The 22,147-nt window shown below is 35.7% G+C and overlaps 1 protein-coding gene across 1 annotated transcript in view; it reads left to right on the top strand.

Moving 5' to 3' along the window:
* LOC122181204 (hornerin-like) overlaps nt 1-22,147 on the top strand; it is a 40,918-nt gene that overhangs the window by 8,487 nt on the left and 10,284 nt on the right. The window contains exons 10-45 of the mRNA XM_042873583.1: nt 489-524; nt 1,181-1,216; nt 2,267-2,305; nt 3,001-3,018; nt 3,549-3,584; nt 4,067-4,108; nt 4,913-4,954; nt 5,251-5,280; nt 5,581-5,616; nt 6,805-6,840; nt 9,132-9,173; nt 9,471-9,500; nt 9,789-9,824; nt 10,344-10,385; nt 11,599-11,631; nt 12,787-12,810; nt 13,058-13,096; nt 13,216-13,254; nt 13,655-13,690; nt 14,122-14,157; nt 14,279-14,314; nt 14,486-14,521; nt 14,650-14,685; nt 14,800-14,835; nt 14,956-14,994; nt 15,330-15,374; nt 15,837-15,866; nt 17,110-17,145; nt 17,771-17,812; nt 18,008-18,049; nt 18,821-18,862; nt 19,367-19,408; nt 20,744-20,785; nt 20,889-20,927; nt 21,310-21,351; nt 21,452-21,490. Of these exons, the coding sequence (XP_042729517.1) occupies nt 489-524; nt 1,181-1,216; nt 2,267-2,305; nt 3,001-3,018; nt 3,549-3,584; nt 4,067-4,108; nt 4,913-4,954; nt 5,251-5,280; nt 5,581-5,616; nt 6,805-6,840; nt 9,132-9,173; nt 9,471-9,500; nt 9,789-9,824; nt 10,344-10,385; nt 11,599-11,631; nt 12,787-12,810; nt 13,058-13,096; nt 13,216-13,254; nt 13,655-13,690; nt 14,122-14,157; nt 14,279-14,314; nt 14,486-14,521; nt 14,650-14,685; nt 14,800-14,835; nt 14,956-14,994; nt 15,330-15,374; nt 15,837-15,866; nt 17,110-17,145; nt 17,771-17,812; nt 18,008-18,049; nt 18,821-18,862; nt 19,367-19,408; nt 20,744-20,785; nt 20,889-20,927; nt 21,310-21,351; nt 21,452-21,490 (1,332 nt within the window). The remainder of the gene's footprint in view (nt 1-488; nt 525-1,180; nt 1,217-2,266; nt 2,306-3,000; nt 3,019-3,548; nt 3,585-4,066; nt 4,109-4,912; nt 4,955-5,250; nt 5,281-5,580; nt 5,617-6,804; nt 6,841-9,131; nt 9,174-9,470; nt 9,501-9,788; nt 9,825-10,343; nt 10,386-11,598; nt 11,632-12,786; nt 12,811-13,057; nt 13,097-13,215; nt 13,255-13,654; nt 13,691-14,121; nt 14,158-14,278; nt 14,315-14,485; nt 14,522-14,649; nt 14,686-14,799; nt 14,836-14,955; nt 14,995-15,329; nt 15,375-15,836; nt 15,867-17,109; nt 17,146-17,770; nt 17,813-18,007; nt 18,050-18,820; nt 18,863-19,366; nt 19,409-20,743; nt 20,786-20,888; nt 20,928-21,309; nt 21,352-21,451; nt 21,491-22,147) is intronic.

The following is a 22,147-nucleotide window of genomic DNA, read 5'->3' as shown; positions in this document are numbered from 1 at the left end:
TTTCCTTCTCAGTTTAGGGAAAAAAGTATTTTTAACTCTTATTTTCTATTTTAAAAATAATGAAAGGATGTAAAGAGTCTGTCAGAAATATGATACATTTTATACTGCCTGTTTTGAAATGAAACCTTAGCTAAGAAAAACACACAATCACGTGCTTAACTTTAGGTGTAAGATTTGTTATATTAACTCTGGAATATTAAATTGTTATTATACTTATTAAATTATTATCTTTGTTTAATATGCAAGTATAAATAAATTTCATTTGTGATATAGTAACATTAATTTTGTGACTATTAGAATGCTTGAAAAACTTTACTGCTGTAATTGTCAAGCAATTTCAGAATAGTTTTGTGTTACCTTTGATTTGTTAAGTATTTAAAATTAAGTTCACTTGAAGTGTAAATACTCTAAGGAGAAAAGCAATGACTTCAGGATATAGTTAACCAATGATTGTGGAAATACAGAACTGATTTATGTTTTGTTTTCAGAGTGCATCCTCATATGGCAGTCTTACCTACGGCCAGGTAACTGTGCTCTCCAGCATGCTTTCATTGTCAGCATATTAAGCAGCTGCAGTCAACTTCTCCTGAATAATAATAAAATATATGGAAGGGAAAAAGGGTCTTCAAATAGTTACCTATTATATCTGGAAATGACTTCAATAAACGGTTTATACATTTAGAGTACACTGCAATATCATACCTGTTAGAAGATATTTACCTTTGTTTTGTGGCTTTACCTATGCAATTGTATTTGTGGTTTGATAAAATAGAAGAATTTGCACGTTATGTAATGCTCCATTTGAAACATTTGTATTCTTATGGTGTTTCCTATTTATACCAGCTTGTGTTTCAACAGTAGATTATTTTTTCAGTGGCTGTTTTATTGATTTTGCTTTTTTTCGATGAAGTTTAGTAAAACAGATTCATTTTTTTCTACCAGCAGTTATTTTTATTACCAAAAATCAGTTTAGTGTTTGAGAAAAGAAATAAAACAAGTGTCTTACTTCTGTTGTTCATTTGTCAGTTACCTGTACATTCTTATTTTCTTTCAAAATGTTATTTTGTTTAGGAATCTAGGAAAATACTGTAATCATCTGTAACATTCTTGTGCAAGATAGTGCTGTATTTAATTTGTCGAACAAACCTAAGCAAAATATGTCTTCCTGTATTCTTTACAGTCTGTTCCTGCAAGTAGTTCAGATTCCAGTAAGAAGGTAAGAGTGCCTTTTCTTTTTAATTCAAAAGAGAAAGAATTCATATGGTTGTAACTTGGCACGACTTCTTTATTTTTGTGGTACTATTAGAAATTTTTGATTTGTATGAGTGGAATCAGTTTGATTCTTCATTGCCATATGCTGCTTCTCTGTGCAGCAGTGCTTTTGTTGACAGTTGACTTACCTGTATCTAAAATGTTAAAATTTCACAATTTTTTGTAGATATTTTTTAATTTAAAAAATAGGGTTTTGATTGTGATGTAAATGGACCTTTTAAGGGTACAGATTTCTAATGATTTTTAAGGTAAGTCTGAGAAAATGAGATCAATAAGAGTTCGTGTAATTGTCTCTTAATATTTACATAGACTATTCCTCTCAGTCCATTCCCCAGAAAGCTCAGAGCTACGACCAACATACACTGTGACCATTTGTCTTCACAGTTAATTTCGTTGCATTTAAATTTCCTCTTCCTTTCAAACTGTACTGATATTCTTTGATAATTTACATTTCAAGAAATTCTGCCTCCTTTATGTTAGAATTCTTGTGATAACATCAGCTCTTCCTTTCTACACCACTGGATGATACTGTTTTCAGTTAAAAAAAGAAAAGCTTCTGATTGGAAAACATGAATACCTAAGCCAAAGGCACTACTTTTGCATTCAAAGTTATTAAAAAAATGAAGCCAATATTACTCCTGTAGTGGAACACTGAATATAACTGGATTGGTCTTCCACCTCTTGGTGGACAGTAAAAAGCATCATATATGTGTGTATAAGCCAGTGGCTGTAGTACATTACAGCCTTTACAGCTGAGTCACTGTCTGAATGGAAGCAAATCTCCGTATGCTCCGTATGTGTATACATTCTTCTTTCATTGCTAGTGTACATTAAGAATTTTTGTTAAAAACAGTAATACTTTGTGAAGGTGATCATCCATAGTGCTGTTATCTATGCTTGTAAATTTAGAGAATTCAGCATTTTTTGTTTTTCTAACGTATTTAAAGAAAGCCTGTGATGAGTAAACAAACAGCTCTCTCCATTCTGTCTGCAGATAGTGGTCATCCCCAACAGCAACCCATTTCCGCCTGTGGTAAGCAGTTTCTCTCTACCACTCTCAAAGCTTTGACTCAAAAAGCATTTAAGTAGCTTCATGTTTTAATTTGTCAGAAAGATTTCTCATGCATATGGAGACAAATCTTTCTCACACAGGGTTTAATCCTAGGATCATAATTACTTCTGGGGAAAGACAATAGAGAGATAGTAACTGCATCTACATGATACGACAGGCCGAGTGTTTGACCTGAGTCATGATTCTATGATTGCTTTTACCACTTCCAGAGATATTTGATTAAGTTCAGATTCCATGTGTCTTGATATATATAATATCCATGTTTCTGAGTAGTTTTGATTTTCTGCTTCTACTGCAATTTTTTTTTTTTTTTGTAAATTCACTTCTATTCTTATTTTTAAAGTAGTGAATTTCCATTTCACTTACTGGCTCATAATCAGCCAAAAGAAAGTTTTTCTTTAATGTGGTTAAAGTGAGTTTGTATGTCAAAATTGATACGTATGTGTGGTTTTTTTTCATCTGTCCTCTTCCTACTCAAACTTGTTCCAACCTGAATGAATATTAAAATCAATTGCTAATCAATTATCCTTCCTATATCTTTCTTCCACATTTGGTCGTGTATTGCACCGAAAAGACAGGGCCCTTTTTGTGCTGTAAAATCTTGCTTAGACAAGCCTTTGTGCAGAATACTTAAAGATTTTTGTTTTCATTTGCAGCGTCATACTTATCCCCAGGTAAGCATACTTTTCTTTTTTTTAAATGATTTCTCTAATGGTGACATATGCCTTGTGGGGTCAAACCTGTTACTTTGAAATGGTGTCTACTACCCATTTAAGTTTGTCCCTCATAACTCAAAACTGATCACAGTAATTGACTTAGAAACTGAATTCAGGTATGTGTTGATGTACAGGTGATTGTGAGGTATTTGATTGGTGATGATGTCTCAGCTTCACTCACCCAATTTGGAAAAACTGTGCTAACTGGTACTGCAAAAACCTGTAGCCTGTGCTCTTTCAAGAGTTCTTTTAGAAGGAGATTTAGGCATAGGAAATTATTTCAGTAGTGTGGGGCTCCTTCCCCTTCTGAGCTGAGGATAAACTAGTTTATCTAGTTTTTAAACTAGTTTAGTACTGGGTTTTCAGAATACAATGCTTAATACATTATATGTGCTCCCCTTTCCTTTATTATCCCAAGCAAAGTAGTAGAACTGGAAATTTTCTGTTTAACAAATCAAATTTCTTTTCTTTCCTGTTCTGTTTTACAGAGTTTGGGCAATTCTGCTACTAGGATCATAGTACAGGTAGATGTTCTTTCTGCATGGTCTTTGTGCTTTATCTCAAGCTCTGCCTCAGTAAACTATGCAATGACTCATGTATTTGGGGATAAATGAGTATGAATATCTTAAATCAATGGTACACAAACTACAGTGATAAAGTAGATGTGTTTCTGCACTTAAAAAAAAGTGATTGTACTTTTTGGTTGTTAATTAACAGTCATTGCAACTGTGTTCTGTAAGTACAAAACATGAAAAAAAAAACTCTGTATTATAATTTCCCAGAACTACCACAAAATGACATAATGTATTATATAAATAATTGTCATCGTGAAGTATCTTTGTATGCCAAAGTATTTATCACTGTGGCACATTGAGATGGCATAAATAAAGCAAGGAAAGACATAAACTCACTCAAACTGACCTGTAGGTTTAAAAATAGTGTCTTAGTCATGGTACATAAGCAATTCCTCTTTAAAATGAATGACATTATTTTTTGTCCTGTATAGAGTGGGCAAAGGCAGCAAAGCAGCGGTGCTACTTATGTTCAGGTAAGTGAGATTGAAAAGGAGTAGAAATATGCCTCTAGATTTCACTAAAATAGGCTCAGAATAATGATATCTTCCTACACACATATATAAATGTATTTCACAGGTTGCAGGTACTTAAGTTGCTTTGGGTTTTGGTTTTCTTTTTTTTTGGCTGTAGTTATTGATTTAGCCCCTTTTGGTTAAAATATTCATAAATGTATTTCTGTATGTCATTAGTTGAAGTGAAATGACTGTTCATCACAATGTGTCCTTTAAAATCTGTAGAAAAGTCATAATACCATGTCAGAAGTGTTTCTAGGCTCAGCATTGCAAGAAGAATCCTATACTGGTAGATGCAGACCCCATGTATATTAGACCACAAATCTCCATAAGTTGTGAAGGGTGAAGAATGATAGTGAATCATAACTCCATACTTATGTGCAACAAGGTATTTCAGCCTTACTTCAAGCTACTCATAGGAAGAATAAATGGGTTAAAATATTAACACAATGATAAAAAAAAACTTGATTGTGGAGTAATGGATGAGAATATTCTTGATGTCAACAAAAGGTTGAAGTATTCCAATTTCTTGGGCAGTGGTGGTGAGGGAGGACAGGGAGGGAAAAAATTGTCAGGATTATCTATACCATTGCAAGTAGTGAGAAGTTTGACCAAGGATAGCTCTGACTTCTGGAGCTCAGTGCCACAGACATCACAGATAGCACAACCATAAGGCTATCTTAGTGTGGGACAGGCCCCCCAATTTTGCTAAAGCAGAATGGTCTCTTATGAAAGGATACTAACCAAATGGTTTCCTTGTGCTAGGGTGGGCCAACCTACACTATCAGCAGCAGTTCGTACGGACAGGTAAGCAAACTGCATGTGTTCTCTAAAGTTCTTCGCTGATCTCTCTGTGATCAGTGGCACTGACAGATTCTTCAGTGTTTCCTTTGGCAGTCCCAGTTTGAGTTATGGCTTTTGCCATAGTAGGATGATACATAGCAGGGTTGATAGCGTACTATTCTGTCTCCTTTGGCTCAGGAGGAGCCTTGTTGGGAAACCTTTGTCCAGCTGTATTTGCGTAATCATTAAGCACTTTATAAAAGCCTTATAAAACAATGACGTTCTTGGACAAGGTGGTCATTTTCTGCTCTTTCTTAAAGGGTTCCCGAGGCAGCCAGTCCTATGGCCAGGTGAGGCTTTTTTTCTGAAATATATTGAACTTTTCTATAGGGATCTGCCTTTCAAAAGAACATTCGTTGTTTGTTGGTCAGAGCGTTTTTTTTTCTTTTGTTTGTTTGCAAACTTGCTTGTTTTTTCCTTCTTGGTATTTCAGGGTAGTTCCTGGTTTTTGGTCATCTCATAGGATTACCATATAGGAAAACAGAATATAGAACGGAGAAAATCTATTGGGCAATGTTTTTATTTTTTTTTGCCATAGCTTTGCTAAATCTATAGCTTTACTTACAAATGGATTCTTGCTTTTGTTACAGATCTCTCGGCTTCAACCTGGCAGTTCTTATGGCCAGGTAAGAATTAGTCAGTATATAGCATTTGAGAAAGCAGTGTCTCAGGCACTGCAGAACTTAAAATCACTTCAAATGATGTTTCTGCTCTGTTTGAGTTCTAAAACAAATCTCCAAATCCATTTCAAAACTTTTATTGCAAAAATGATAGTTGTATTTTTTTCAGTAGATATCTGCAAAAGCATGAGTTCCTGTCTCCTTTTTTAAAAAGGACATGAAATTTGAAAATTTATGGTAGAAATATTTTCCTCGGTGCTGTTTCTCTTCCAGTTGATTGATATGGTAAAACAAACTTATAGTCAGTTCTTCATTGTCTGCTTCAATCACATAACAAAGTGTTTAAGTGTTTAAGGAGTTAAAAAAAATATTGGTTGAGGTTCTCCACTGCAGGCAGACTTGATCTTATAGTCTTCAGCTCTAAGATATGTCCTTTTATTGTTAATATGTGAATTAAAGCATTGTAAAGTAGATATAAATTTTCCTACAATTTATGTCAAAGTAGAAGAAATATAGAAGGTGATTCAAATCTTTTTTGTCAGTTCTTGTCTTCGTAACTCTCCCAGACAGCTGTGGAACAGCTGTGCTCGTGTATGAAACATTTCCTCTTTTATGACACTGTATTGAAGGTAGATTACGTGAGCAGCTAATAATTATTTGGTGTCTTTGTTACTAAAAGTTTTTTATAGGATATTAGCAGCCTTGACTAATTTCTTTGACCTGCTACTTTTATTACATCATTTTGTTTTTTTTTATATTAATCTATATTTTTAATGGAATTTTTGGTAATTCCAAATATGCCACCTTCATTTCCCAAAAAGGAAGGGAATTATACAACAGAGCCCCATCAAAAATCCGAACGTGTCAGCATTGCGGCTACCATTGGCCATCTAAGAAAAGCTTCTGAGAATCAACAGGCAAAAGAAACATCCAGAAAGTGTTGCACCCTTTAAACGTCCTGAAAAGATTCCACAAGCCTAGCACCTCATCTGAGATGTAAAACTAATCTGTGATTGTTGTTATATATGTAAAGTATGCTGGGAAATTAATCCTGAATAACATACATCAAAATAATTCTAGTTCAGAAACAGTAAATTCTGTCTTATTCTTTTCCTTTTTCATAGAAGAGATAAAAGTGAAAGATGCATCTACCTCACAAATAAAATAATTTTGAATTGATTTCTTTAATTACAGGTCTTCCAGCCGCAAGGAAGTACTTCCTATGGCCAGGTAAGCATAGACAATCATCAGCCAGTATACAGTATCTAAGACAGTTGAGTTCTATGGCACTGCAAAAGCATTACCAATCACTCAGAATTTCAACTTTTTCTCTGATAGTGTGTTCTTACGTTTATAAATTATCTACATGCTATTTATTTGTATGGAATTCTGGCATCTGAAATCATCTCATTCAGCATCATTGTGCTGGTCAAGCTGAACAGTAAGAAAAAAATTCACAGGCAGTGGAAACAAGGACAGATATTGTGGAAAGAGTGTAAGGAAGCTGCTAGGCTGTTTAGGGGTAGGGTCAGGAAAGCCAAGACCTACCTTGAACTGAGCTTCGCTAGGGATGCCAAAAAGAACAAGGAAGGCTTCTACAGGTGCCTCAATTAGAAAAGGAAAGTCCAGGAAGTTGTATTCCCCCCAGTGAGTGGCACAGACAGGCTGGTAACAACAGACAAGGAAAAGGCTGATGTACTTAACAACTTTTTTGCCTCCGTTTTCCTCGATGACTGCTTGTCACATGGCCCTCAAACATTTGGTGTGGTTGGAGGAGATTGGGGAAGTAACGTTCCCTCCCACTGTAAGTGAAGATCAGGTTCATGACCACCAGAGGAATCTGAACATCCACAGGGCTATGGGTCCCAGTGAGATGCATTGCAGAGTCCTAGGGGAATTGGCTAATGTGGTTGTCAAGCCGCTCTTTATGACTTTTAAAAAAGCATGGGAAATGAGTGAAGTCCCTAGTGACTGGAAAAATGGAAGCAGCATACCCATTTCTAAAAAGGGTAAAAAATATGACCCTGGGTACTACTGACCTGTCAGTCTCACCTCTGTGCTGGGGAAGATCATGGAACAGATCCTCCTGGAAGCTATGCTAAGGCACATGGAAGGTAGGGAGGTGATACAGGAGAACCAGCATGGCTTCACCAAGGACAAATCCTGTTTGATCAATCTGAGTGGCCTTCTATGATGGTGTCACTGCTTTAAAGGACAGGGGAAGAGCCACTGTTGTCATTTGTCTCAACTTCAATAAGGCCTTTGACACAGTACCCTACAACATCTTTCTCTCCAAATTGGAAAGATATGGACTTGATGGATGGACTATTTGATGTCCGAAGGACTAACTGAAGGAATGAGTCCAGAGAGAGTTGGTTGATGGCTCCATGTCTGGATGGAGACTGATGATGTGTGGTATCCCCCAGGGGTTGCTGCTGGGGCCAGAACTGTTTAATATCTCCATCAGCATCATCGACAATGGGGTTGAGTGCACACACCACAGGTTTGCTGATGATACCAAGTTGTGGGGTGCAGTCAACACACCAGAGGGATGGGTTGCCATTCAGAGCGACCTAGGCTGACTTAAGCAGTGGGCCCAGGTGAACCTCCTGAGGTTCAACAAATCTGAATACAAGCACCTGGCTCAAGACAACCCCCATTACCAGTATATACTGTGGATGAAAGGATTGAGAGCAGCCCTGCTAAAAAAGACCTGGGGGTAATGGTGTATGGAAAGCTGACATGAGCCAGCAATGTGCCCTGATAGCGCAGAAAGCCATCCAGGACTGCATCAAAAGATGTATGATCAGCAGGTCAGGGGAGGTGATCCTGCCCTTCTACTCTGGGTTGGTGTGGCCTCACCTGGAGTACTGCATCCAGATGTGGAGTCCTCAGTACAGTAGAGATATAGATCTGTTGGAGTGCATATAGAAAAAGACCACAAAAGTGATCCATGGAATGGAACAACTCTCCTGTGAGAACAAGCTGAGAGAGCTGGGGCTCTTCAGCCTGGAGAAGAGAAAGCTGCCAGATGACTTGGTAGCAGCCTTTCAGTATCTAAAGGGGAGCTACAGAAAAATAGTAGATAGGCTCTTTAGCAGGGTCTGTGGTGATAGAACAAGAGGAAATGCCTTCAAGCTCAGGGAGGGTAGATGTAGGTTAAATATAAGGGAAAAAATCTTTTACAAGAAGCATGGTGAAGGACTGGAACAGGTTACCTAGTGTTGTGGTTGATGTCCTGTCCCTGGAAACTTTCAAGGCATGGCTGGATGAGGCTCTGGGAAACCTGGTCTAGCTGTGGTGTCCTTGTTTGTTGCAGGAGAGTAGGACTAGATGGCCTTCAGAGGTCACTTCCAACTCTAATGATTCTATGATTCTATGATTCTATGATTGTGATGTCCAGGAGGAAGTCGTGGCTCTTCATTCTGCCCTGCACTGGTTTAGGATGTAGCTATTTGCTTTTGCTAAAGCAGAATGGTCTCTTATGAAAGGATACTAACCAAATGGTTTCCTTGTGCTAGGGTGGGCCAACCTACACTATCAGCAGCAGTTCGTACGGACAGGTAAGCAAACTGCATGTGTTCTCTAACGTTCTTCACTGACCTCTCTTGTGATCAGTGGCACTGACAGATTCTTCAGTGTTTCCTTTGGCAGTCCCAGTTTGAGTTATGGCTTTTGCCATAGTAGGATGATACGTTGTAGGGGTGATAGTATACTACTCTGTCTCCTTTGGCTCAGGAGGAGCTTTGTTGGGAAACCTTTGTCCAGCTGTATTTGCGTAATCATTAAGCACTTTATAAAAGCCTTATAAAACAATGACGTTCTTGGACAAGGTGGTCATTTTCTACTCTTTCTTAAAGGGTTCCCGAGGCAGCCAGTCCTATGGCCAGGTGAGGCTTTTTTTCTGAAATATATTGAACTTTTCTATAGGGATCTGCCTTTCAAAAGAACATTCGTTGTTTGTTGGCTTGAGGTTTGTGTGTGTGTGTGTGTGTGTGTGTGTGTGTGTGTGTAATTTGTTTGTTTATTTAGTTTTGGTTTTATTCCTCGTCAGTGTTGCAAGATATTCCCAGTTTTTTGGTCATCCCAAGATACCACATAGTAAAAAGTACACAGCTTTTCTGTGTGGTTTGAAGAGTACAGCTTAGTTTATTAATGGGTTTTTGCTTTTTTTACAGGTCTATCAGCCACAAGGTGGCACCTCCTATGGACAGGTAAGTAGCAATTAATTACTGGCCAGGATACAGCATTTGTGAAGTGAAGTGCCATGGCTCTGCAAAAGCATTTAGCTGTCATTCAGAATATGTAATTTAAAGGAAATTTTCTTCTTGAGTGTAAAGTTCATTTTCATATAATAGTTACATTGCACTGAAATGTAATGCATACATGTGTTGTCCTCATATGTACATTGAGATTTTCATGAGGTTTGTTTCTTGAAGTAACAGACTAAGTTGTCATTAGAAGTGAGATTTTTTTTTTTAATATGGGTCTGGGAACAACAGGCTCAACAGTAACTACAGAAAGACTAAGGTCTTTCTCACATAGAAAGGAGTACCTGTAGTCATCTTACCTTCACAAGATTTTACAAGGAAATTCACAGCAGTTCATAGCTAGTCTTCATTCTTTTAAGCAGACAGACAGCTGAATTACTTTTAAAATTTATTTCTTTATTTAAAATGAGGAAAAATTATATTTGAATTACTGAGGTGTTTTGTGTTTTTTTTTCTCCCCAGCAGAGTGGGTCTTCTTCAGATGGCAGTGGAGGTTGTGGACAAGTAAGTGCCCTTTCTCCAAGGTGTTTCAAAACTAGACTCTGCTTTCTATATATTAGTAACATTTTTCAAGAAACTGTATAATGTCTGTTAGTAGGAGTCTTTTGCTTTTGCTGGTACATGAAAATATCTTAAAATATTAGAGGTCTACAAGAGATAAGATTTGTTGATCATTGTAACCAAAATGAAGTGGCTTCTCCTATATACAAGTACATTCAAGATGAACAAGTAGAAGAACATTTGCCTACTGAGCAGGCAGATGTAACTGTTTTAGAGTGAGTTTTGGATGTTTCTCTATGTAGGATGAAATAGGTAAAGAAGGTGACTCGTTAGGTCAGTAGTTGATATCCTGGTTTCATTTCAACTCGTATTCTTACAGCAGTGTAAAGTCTGTTACCAGTGATAAGATCCTAGGTGAAGAACAGGGAATGGATGCAGCCTTGACAGTAAATTGAAGTCCAGATGAATACATTGAGGAAAGCAGTGAGACTAGTAGAGATAAGTACTGAAACCTCTAGCAAAAGTATTAAGATTAGAACAACTAAAATATGAATGGAAATGCATGGATGAAAGCATAAGAAGCAATACAAGAGTACTGGTGATATGTATCAGTGGGCAAGGATACAGTAACAGCAATGAAATTGAAGAAATGTGAAGAAACACTGAAGAAAGTGTTGCTTCCACTAAAGCTGAATCACAGATGACTTAGCAGAAAAGCTGTGCTTTTAGTAACGGGAGGGCAGCAACCAGAGTAGAACACATTGTACTGCTTCACACCTTGCAATTCCGAGAAGGATGCATGCAGCCAAAACACACCCAAAACAGGGAAATGAAAGGCAGTAGCTTTACCTAAGGTCTATAATGAGTGAATCTAGAAAGATTCTGGGGTAGGGGGTCACACAGCATTGACTGTTGGCTCCTAAACGGATTACCCAATGTAATCTTTGATGTTAATATTTGCCAATCAAGAAGAACTTAGATAAGTTAACAGAAGCATCAGTCAAAAAACTACCTCATTTTTCCACATTGCAACCAAATAATCCTGCTTTCATTATCTGTGTTTTGATGCTTATAAGTAGGTGGATATGGAATAGAAAGAGGATAGAGCCACTGACTGAGTGGGTTAAATAAAATTAAACTCATTAAACTCCGTTAACTTTTTGTTTTGTTAGGAACTTTAACAAGAAAGCTACTTTTCTTTTTTTTTTTTTGACAGAGTACTTCGTATGATAGCAATCCCTGCCACCAGGTAAATAGACTTCTTCCTCTAATTTTAAATCATATCCAAAATTAGTTTTGCTGCTGACTCAGCTGGTACTGACCTCAGATTCATGGAGTGCAAATCCATGCAATCTTTACTAACTGTGGGATTAGAGCTGGCTTTCTATACACGGGAGCACCACAGGAACTTCGTGTCCGTTTTCCTATCCCCTTCTTTTTTCTTTTTCCCCTAACATTATGTCTGAATCAACTTCAGAGCTGCTCGCGACATTATGTAAATGAAGGATGAAGCTCATAGTTCTGAGAACACATTTTAGAAGTGCCATTTGAATTTTGTGAGAGTACTTCAACTCTTCACTGATTTTGTGCAGTGAGATATTGGTAGATAGTGTGTATTTGTTATGATTTTTTACTGCTGGAACACCAAAAATCACTATCCTGTAAGATTTCTTTCATTTTCGAGAAGTCATTTATGTGAACGCTAAAAATCTGTAATAAAAACCAATATTTTTTTAATTCCTTTTTTATTTATAAATTTTTTATAAGAATTTTTCAAACTTTTTTATAAAGAGAAGTTATTTATTTCTAAAACTAAAGTAATTGCTTAAATTTTGTGCCTTCTAAAAATTGCTAGACATTGAAATATAGAACTTCTTTGGTTTGCTTCCTCTTGCTTTTTCTCGATGAAGTCTCAGCCCCATTTTACCAAATGGCAAATATTCTACTTACATTTCTTACTTCACTTTGAGAAGTTATATCCCTTTTTAAAGGGGTTATGTTGAAACATACAGAGTGTTTTATTTAAATCCTTTTCCTCAAAGCCCCTATATCTTGAAGTTTCCTATGTACTAATGCTGTCAGAGGAATTTTTTATTTCATACATGTAAATAAGTTTTTCTACAGGAGAAGAAAATATTGCATTCTCTAGAAACTGTTCTGAATGAAACATACCACTAGTAGGAATTAACTAAGAACACGTTTGTGCTACCTTGCCATGTGTCTCATGGTGTACTTACTTTTGCAGTCTTAACAATCCATGCTTACTAAGTTAGAAATCATACCTTCATTGCATATTTGCCTATGCTTTTTCTTCCTCTGAAAGAAAAAATATTATAAGTTTCATTAAATCTGTAGTCAAACAATAAGTGTAAAAATTATGCATAATTTTTTGTTTAATTTACAGGATGGATCTCAGAGTGGTAGCCAGGTAGGCTGCTTCCTATTATCCACTGATCAAAACTGTCTAATAAGTTCTAATCCATAGTATAATTTTGTTATTTATGAGGGTGTAGATTATTGCATAACCTCCCCATCTCCTTTAATTAATCCCCAGTGCTTTATATCAACACTGAAACTTACATAGAAAGGACTCTATAACCTCATAAAGCTAACTCTGCATTGTTACATGGTTCAGCTCTACAAGTGTAATATCTGTTGCTGCATTGTTTTCATAGGGTGGATCATACTCCTCACAAAGCTATGATGGTAGCCAAGTAAGTACTAGGTTATTATTTCTTCTCAATGAGGCTTTATTTCACACAGATCCCATAAGCTCTGATCAATGTTGTATCTGTATAATGTTGTAATACTCAAATTTTGTTGTTGTTGGCAGGGTGGATCATCATCCTCACAAAATTATGGTGGCAACCAGGTAGGAAGAAATTGATTTTCCTTATGTCAAAAGTTGTAATCATATCTGATAAGAAATTTTTGCCAGATTTGTTCTGCATTCTTAAGTGGCTGTTCTGTACCATGCTTGATTAAAATGCTGGAATTGCAGTTACTGTCATCTAGAAAGTTGTAACTGTTTAAAATAATCTCCAGCAATTGTTTATTATAGCTTTACAATCCCCAAATGAAATCACAATTTCTTCTGACGTTAGTTTTGCATTTGTTATTTTAAAGGGAGGATCACAAAGCTATGGTAGTGGCCAAGTAGTGCTTTATTTTACCAATTACAAATTGCGTCCTACAGGTTTTAGCCTCTTCATGAAATCAGGTTTTCTGTATCCTAATATTCTCTGATTTTGATTGGTTGGTTTGTTTTAAAGGGTGGATCGTATTCACAAAACTATGGTGGCAGCCAAGTAAGTAGTGTTTTATTTCACCAATTACAAATTATTTCCTATGAGCTTAAGCTTCTTCTCAAAAGCAAGTTTTCTGTATCCTAATATTCTCTGGTGTTGATTGATTGGTTTATTTTAAAGGGTGGGTCTTCCTCACAAAACTGTGGTGGTGGCCAAGTAAATAACACTTTATTTCACCAATTACACGTCACTTCCTACAAGCTTTAGCCTCTGCTCAAAAATGGGTTTTCTGTATCGCAATGTTCTCTGATTTTAGTTGGTTTGTTTGCTTTAAAGGGTGGATCATACTCACAAAACTATGGTAGTGGCAAAGTGAGTGAATGCTTCGTTTTTCTATTTATATATTGCATCCTACAAGCTTTGGCCTCTGCTCAAATTGAGGTTTCTGTATATTTGTTTTCTCTGAACTTGGTTGTTGCTTTATTTTAAAGGGTGAATCATACTCACAAAACTATGGTGGTGGCAAAGTAAGTGAACGTTATATTTCTATACTTACATATCGCATCCTACCAGCTTTAGCCTCTGCTTAAATTTTTTTTTAAATTATTGTAACTTTCTCTGATGTTTGTTGGTTGGTTTATTTTAAAGGGTGGATCATATTCACAAAACTATGGTGGTGGCCAAGTAAGTTATGCTTTATTTCCTTACTTACACATCACATTCTACAAGCTTCAGCCTATGCTCAAAATCATGTTTCCTGTATCCTAATGATCTCTGATGCTGGTTGGTTGTTTCCTTTTTTTTTTTCCTGTTGTTTTTATTTTATTGTTTTTTTTTTTGCTTTTGTTTTTAAAGGGTGGATCATACTCACAGAACTACGGTGGTGGCCAAGTAAGTAGTGCTTTATTTCACCAATTACACACTACTTCCTACAAGCTTTAGCTTCTGCTTAAAATTGTTTTGTATTTTTCTCTGTAATGTAACTTTCTCTCATGTTTGTCGGTTGGTTTGCTTTAAAGGGTGGATCATCTTCTCAAAACTATGGTGGCAGTCAGGTAAGTTACTTTACTTCCATACTTATAAATCACATCCTACAAGCTTTAGCCGCTGCTAAAAACTAGATTTTCTGTATCATTATTTTCTCTGATTTTTATTGGTTAATTTTAAAGGGTGGATCATACTCACAAAACTATGGTGGTGGCCAAGTAAGTATCGCTTTATTTCTCTTTTTATACATCAGTCCTTACAAACTTGAGCTTCTGCTCGAAATTGGGTTTTCTGTAACCTAGTTTTCTCTGATGTTTTTTGTTTCATATGTTTTAAAGGGTGGATCATCCTCCTCCGACAGCTATTATGATAGTCAGGTAACTACTTCTTTCTTTCTTCTTATGTATTATTTCGTGCAGATTTTTGTAGATCCTACTTTATTGTGTCATCTTCTCTTAGATCTAATAAAGTGCAATAATTTCTATGCTCTTCTTATTTCTTTCTCATTTTTCTTCTTCTGAAGAGTGGAATGTTCCCTGTCAGCAACTATTACAACCATGTACTTGGCCATTTTTCTTATTAGAAACTTTAACTCAGCAAGCAGTTTTTTGTTCTCATGAGCCTCGATTCTGTCTTGCTGAGTGCAAGATCAAATATCTTTTTAACTATCCATTTTACTGAGGAAATAACTGGATATCTGATGTCAATGTAGGATTCCCAGGATTTCTCAGATGATAATCCCAATGCCTGTGATGATGTGAGTATGCTTTCTCTAATATATTGCACTATGAGATGCAGTCTTGTGAACAGATTTACTGGAGGGAATATTTAGTCTTCGCATGGATAGCTGCTTTAGCAGCTGCATATTTTCTTACTGAAAACCTGTGCTTACTGATGCATTTTGTACTTTTAAATGCATTTACCTTAATGAAATGAATAAAATGATTTCCATTGCTTTGCACAGATGTTTTTTTTCCCAAAATGTAAGGATACACTTTACACTAATTAAACAACTATAAAAATAATTAAAAATTCCATAGACAAGTTTTGAATGCATATCTTGAAAGATGGAAAAGAGATGAAGAGACAACATGATTTTCACTTTCTATTACCAATTTAAGTTTAGTGCTAAATTATTTTAAGTCTGTACACAACATTAGAAATAATTGAGTTTTTGTGAGCTTGCTGTATTTAAATAATTGATCTTTCTCTTTTCCAGAATGACACTACATATAGTGCTAATAGTCGGGTAAGGGTTTTTCTTCATCTATGGTGTTGTTATTCTTGTGATTGAGGACAGTGTTAGTAACTGATCACTTCTACTTTGGATCTATGTGTCTCTACTTGTAGTGAATGATTAATTAACTTTATGAAGGGTATTATAAAAGCAATCAAGGAGTGAGATTGTTTGATGTTATATTTCTCTGTACTCAATTCCTTCTGTTAGTTCTCCAGGCTGCTGCACAATCGTCTAAAACTGCACAATACTTGTAAGAATGTACACTAGAGTTTTTATTAGGCCCTTCAGGATATAGCCCATTCAGCACTTTGACTGGATAGCTATTTTGGAATTAGCTATCTGTATATGCGAGACATGTCGCTGTCTCAATCTTTTGCCACTAGTTTTAATTTAAACTTGCATATATGATAGTCTTCTGGGATAATCCTTCTGTCTTGACTGTTCCTTCTGTCCTGCAAGCAGGAACAGTGACTTAAGTGGATAGATTGACCAAGCAATTATTTCATGCCTTCCGTTCATAGAAACTCATTTTTTCCTTTTTTAAAACTGCCATCTAAAGAAATCTTCTGTCATCATCTACTTTCCTTCTCTTCAGTTGTCAGCCATGTGCTCAACCGCTTCAGTCTTTTCCCTATTTTTCCTTTCTATTACATTAGTAATTTCTGATTTTGTTGCTGTTCAGGCAAATATACTCAAAACTGGAATTGCTCTTTGCTTTCCTGTGAACATGTTGAATGGAACCTGCTTTGGCAGGGGCAATGAACTAGTTTATCTTCAAAATCACTTCCAACCCCTACAATTCTGTGATTCTTCAAATATACTGAATTTAGTGGAGGAGGGACATGATGCCACACTAAAAACAGACTTTTCTATCTCACTGTTTATTAGGCATGCATTATGGTGCAGCTAGGTCTGAATTGAAACTGGTTGCAGAGGAAGAAATACACAGATGAGCTTTGCATTCCTATTTTTACAGTACAATGATTTTGGAAGATAAATGATGTTTTCCTCTCTTGCTCCAAAGCTAATCTACGAATGTTAAAGTTATTTGAAAATAAAACTGTCTGATACAAATATTTACCACTGTATCATCTATTGAAAATGAGGCCAACCAAAATGTCGTTTGCAAGGAAGACATTTTCCTTTCCCTAAATATGTTATTTTTGACATTTTTAGATAGAATCTTACAGAAAGTACTTTGTGGGGATATCTCCATCTATAAAACAATAAATAGCTTCTGATTTCATTGCAGAGTTCTAGCTGTGTGAAGAGGAAAGTTGTTGTCAGAGTAAGTAACTCTTTTCTTCCACTGCTTTGCAGGATTATTATCCAAATTATGCCTAATTTGTCATAATTATCACTATTTTTTTCCCAAATTGTGTTTGACCTAATTAATGTTCTTGTGTTTAAAGATAAACTAAAATAAAAGAGCTTGTCCATTTGCTCTTTTTGGGTGTCTTATTTTAAGGTGTGTGTGTGTGTACATGCCTATCATATATATAATATGAAAAAAATACCTGACATGGAAACTTGTTATGAGATACAGGGCAACTCAAATTTCTGTCCTTCAAGAAGCACATACAGAATTCCTCCGAGCTATGATTAGTTGAAATTAATGAGTTTTGCAAATAGAGGGCAGTCAAGACATAGCTGAAGATATAATAATGAAATAAAAACATAGTGCTTGGAAATTTCTTGTGCTTTCTGTTATATGAAGGACATACAGATACAGTATTATATACCTTCCAGTCGTATTGCAGTAGTCTACAAAAATAGAGCAAATTATCTTTTATAATAAGGCATTTCTACTCAATATGTGCATTAATGATCTGGAGTAATTATAAATAATGAGTACAGGAAAAAAAAAAGGCTTATGGCTAGGCTCTTAATATCAAATGTCTCTCTTCTTACAGGATACGTCACATGTTTTAAGCAGAAGAGACTATGATGTCCAGGTAACCATACTCATTACTTTTTATGAACTACTGCTGGTGTTACAGCTACTTTAGTGTACATACAAAAGAAGCATAAAAATTCAGCTTTTCTAACAGATTATTCTGTTTAGAGTTAGGTAGTTCTTTTCCAGTAGAACTGTGTATTTTACTTTATTACCCTCACTGAAAAATGAGTAATTTCTCATTACTTTACAGAATGAATCCTCTACTTCAAACAACAGCCACACTAACTACCAGGTAATAACAGTGTCTACTGCGTCATCTTATTGCAGGAATCTTCCTCATAAATTATATTTCAATTTCTGAAAATTGATTTCCACTAATTTATCTGTATTTGGCAATTTTTTTCCATACTGTTAGAATTTTACAGAAATGAATAATGATAAAGGGCCCAGAATATAACACCTTCTGTGTTCCTACACTTAATAAATAATTAATCCTTATGCAAAAAAAAAAGTTTCAAAATCTGATTTTTAGAAACAAAAACTAGTGAAGGATAATGGTCAGATATATATTCATGTTTCATCTGGAATTTGGTAACAAGATACATGTTGTGACTTCTGTTGCGAAAGTCTTCGTGTTTTGTAGTGCTATCTATCAGTTTCTTAGAGGTCTGTACTCCCGCTATGCCCAGCACCAAATAGATATAACATTAGCATAGTCCTTTGTTTCAAGGAGTTTAAGTTGATAATACTAAGATCCATGAGTTCCAATGAGTAGTACTTCTTTTTCATTAGTTTCCCTGGCATCCATTTGGTATGTATTTTACCCAGTCACTAAATAATTTATTTGTGAAATTTAATTGAGAAACATTAATATAAATATGAAAATTTACATTTTTGTAATGTTCCAAAGTTCTGAATGGATAATTTTGTTTAGTGTGGGGAAGTCATACAAAGGTTGTGGCCTTACATCTCACTGCAGTATTTTTAAGTCATTGAATTCTTTTCCTAGACATACTTCAGATCTGATGAAATGCTTCTATAAAAATGATTGTTTTCTTCACAGGGTGGATCGTTCATTGCAACTGGTGGTGGATCAAGTGGTCAGGTTAGATATTTCTCTATTGTTATCTGGTGTTGTCCAGATAGCTTCCTGGTAATTTAACTAATTAAACTCAGGAGTCAAAGCTTAAGTGCGCTAATTTTGCAATGGAACTTTGGTTATGTTACAGATTAAATTGTAAATTAAATGACCCTGTTTAGATTACATTTATTTGAAATGGCTCCATGAAATTGCTTTTTAACACTCTAAATTTCACACATGGCTTATCAGTAAATGAATGTTGGTACTCTTGACTTCCCAGATTGCTCTCTCTTGATGAAGCATCTAAAATTGAGATAGCACTGACAGATGTCATGTCAGTTTAACTTCTAAAGCTAACATTAAATATCTAAAACTATGCTGCCCTCTTATTCTTTTCGGTTGTAGGAAAGTCACAGTTACTTTGCAGTCCTCTGATCGTTCTTCCTCTAAATATAGTTTGGCATGTGAAGTAAGGCATCATTTCAAATTTCCATACATCAGCAACAGTTTCATTGTTTTTATTTATAGGGTGGTTGCATTTGTCCTGATGGAAGCAGTGGTGTTAGACAGGTGATTCTTTTTCCTTAACTTATACTTACATCTATATAATAGAATATTTTAAATTAATCACCTTGTAATTATGGACACAGGTAAAACCAATTATTGATGATTTCCTAAGGATAGATAGAATTATATACAATGAAATGTAACTTTTGTTATAAAAGTGGCTTTTACTTTAAGTATGTAATTACCATTTGGCCACTAACTTTTTTTATCTGTACTTTGTAATACAAATGCTGTCTGTTGGCTGCTACATGCTAATTTTACATTACTGTCAAAAAACCATGTCAGTATGTCCCATAGTAACCACATTAATCGCATTCAGATTAGATTCCTTGTACTTCTCACTTATCTAATAAAATATTGTGGAAAAAATGTCAAAAATTGATAAATATTTCAAATGTTCATCTCTTAAATCAATATTTGAAGCAATTCTTTCTCATAAAGAGAATCACTGCAACTTCATGTTCAGTGGCACTTGTCTCTCAGGCAGTGCCTCTGCGTCAGGAAAAGACTAGGAATTTAACCTAGGAATTAAATGGATATTATGGCTGAACTGGTTTCATAGTGCAGGTGAAGGTTCTTTGTCAGTGAAGTGTACTTTCAGCTCTTGTTCTCCAAATACAAGTGGAGCAGTATAAAACAAGTATTAAGAGGCAAAGAATAAGCACATTTTAATGAATTTTTTAAAATGAAATTTATTAAGGTTTAAATGTAAATTTTTTTTTATTTTTATTTTTTTTTCCTCCATGGGAAATAATGGTTTTTCTTATGTGGACTAGAAAATTTGTCATGCTGCAGTTATCCCGCTTTTTCTCCATAGTTTTTCTAAAGACAAGAACTTAGTCTACAAATTCTCTGAGGAAGCAGCCCAACCATAATTTTCTTGTCCGTTCAGCACATGAAGCAAGTGTATAAATAATAATAGATACAATGTACTGGTAAATAGTGTTTGTCATTTAAGTGGTGAGCTGAAAAATCTGATCAATATTCTGTTTACACTTCGGAAGCTAAATATATTAGCAAATACCAAAGACATGGTCAGGGCCATGATCTGTAACAGTGTAAAGTCTACCAGGTATAACATACTATTCTACAGGTAGAAAGACTTAGATGAAAAGGTATTACTTTTTACAGGTCATTTAACCTGAAAAGACCCAGGAACAGGTTTCTTCATTACTAATGAAAATTATCAGCCTTCTCTTTTAATAATTGCAGAAATGTTCCTTTGGAGAGAAAATATTTTGGAAGAAGAGAAACCAAGAATTAGACTCATTTACTTGAATGTCTGTTTGCAATAAAAATAACTTGTCTTTTTTTTTGTTTTTGTTATTTTCCCTTCAGGGAGCCCCTGGGTCTTCGTACAGCACATATTCTGGTAACCAGGTAAACATTCAGATTAAGCATCCAATTCAGAAGCTTTATATCAAACCTTTCCAAAAGCAGTAGCAAATATTAACCAGTACCCATTCTGTCCTCTTCTGCACAGGGGGGATCTTCCTTCTACCATGGAGGATCCTATGGACAGGTAGTTGTTCATCTAACCTTGTTAGGATAACCCAGATCCCCATTATTCTGATTTCTAGTCTACCAGTACCATGGGAGCTGCAGAATATCGTAATCACAGACCGGACAGGCTAAGTTGCATCAACCCTAAAGCACCTAGCAGTGTGAAGTTTGACAGAATAGTATGCAATACAGAACAGTATGTGCAGTTTCTTGCAGAAATCATATTTTATTAGGTTGCGAAAATTGCTGCCAGAAGATTTCTTCTATTTTAATAATATTGGTCTTAATTTTCATTTAGATACTAAAGATTAATTCAAAACTAGGAGAAAGGGTATAAAATGAAAGTCAGGTGCATTCATCTTGCCTGCAAGAAAATAGCTGGTCTGTTGTTTTCCTTTCAGGGAGGCCCAGGTTATTCCCACAGCTCTTATTCTGGAAACCAGGTAAACATTCTGGTTGCTGTACCAGCATGGGAGAAGTCTAAGCATCTTTACTGATCAGACATTTAAACTACAAAACAATAACTTAATGTTTTCTGTACAGGGAGGGTCTTCCTACTCTCCTGGTGGATCTTATGGACAGGTAAGATTTCTTCCTCATTTGTGAAGTCAACACAGACTCAGTATCTTCATTCCTATGCTCCCCATGTGTAGAGACTGTCAGGAAACACCCTACTTAATTCCCAACAAATTAATCAACCATAATGTAAACTACAACATGAAGTCTGCCAGGGAAAACAAAAACAACAACAACAACAGAAGCAAAACTAAATTGTGTTTAGAAATTCCTAAGAGTTGTCTCATTTTGCTGAGAATATTATTGCTATAAAGTTTCTTGTTCTTTAACAATTTTATCCTAAATTGAAGATCAGGTACATTTATTTGTAGCATCCTATTTGCAAGAAAATAGGTGGTCCATACTTTCTTTTCAGAGATTCCCAAGTTCTTCACACAGTGCATATTCTGGTAACCAGGTAAACATTCAGATTAAGCACCCTATCCGTCTCAGACCTTTCCGGAAGGAGTAGACAAACATAAACTAGTAACACATTCTGTCCTCTTCTGCACAGGGGGGATCTTCCTTCTACCATGGAGGATCCTATGGACAGGTAGTTGTTCATCTACCCTTGTTAGGATAACCCAGATCCCCATTATCTTGATTTCTAGACTACCAGTACCATGGGAGCTGCAGAATATCGTATTCACAGACCAGACAGTTGTCTTTTAGAGAGGCTAAGTT

Source organism: Lagopus leucura, unplaced genomic scaffold (genome assembly GCF_019238085.1).
Source record: "Lagopus leucura isolate 7727_CA_CO unplaced genomic scaffold, USGS_WTPT01 Super-Scaffold_100009, whole genome shotgun sequence".
Taxonomy (NCBI): domain Eukaryota; kingdom Metazoa; phylum Chordata; class Aves; order Galliformes; family Phasianidae; genus Lagopus; species Lagopus leucura.
The sequence above is the reverse complement of the archived record's forward strand: the minus strand, read 5'-3'. Positions and strand labels throughout refer to the sequence as shown.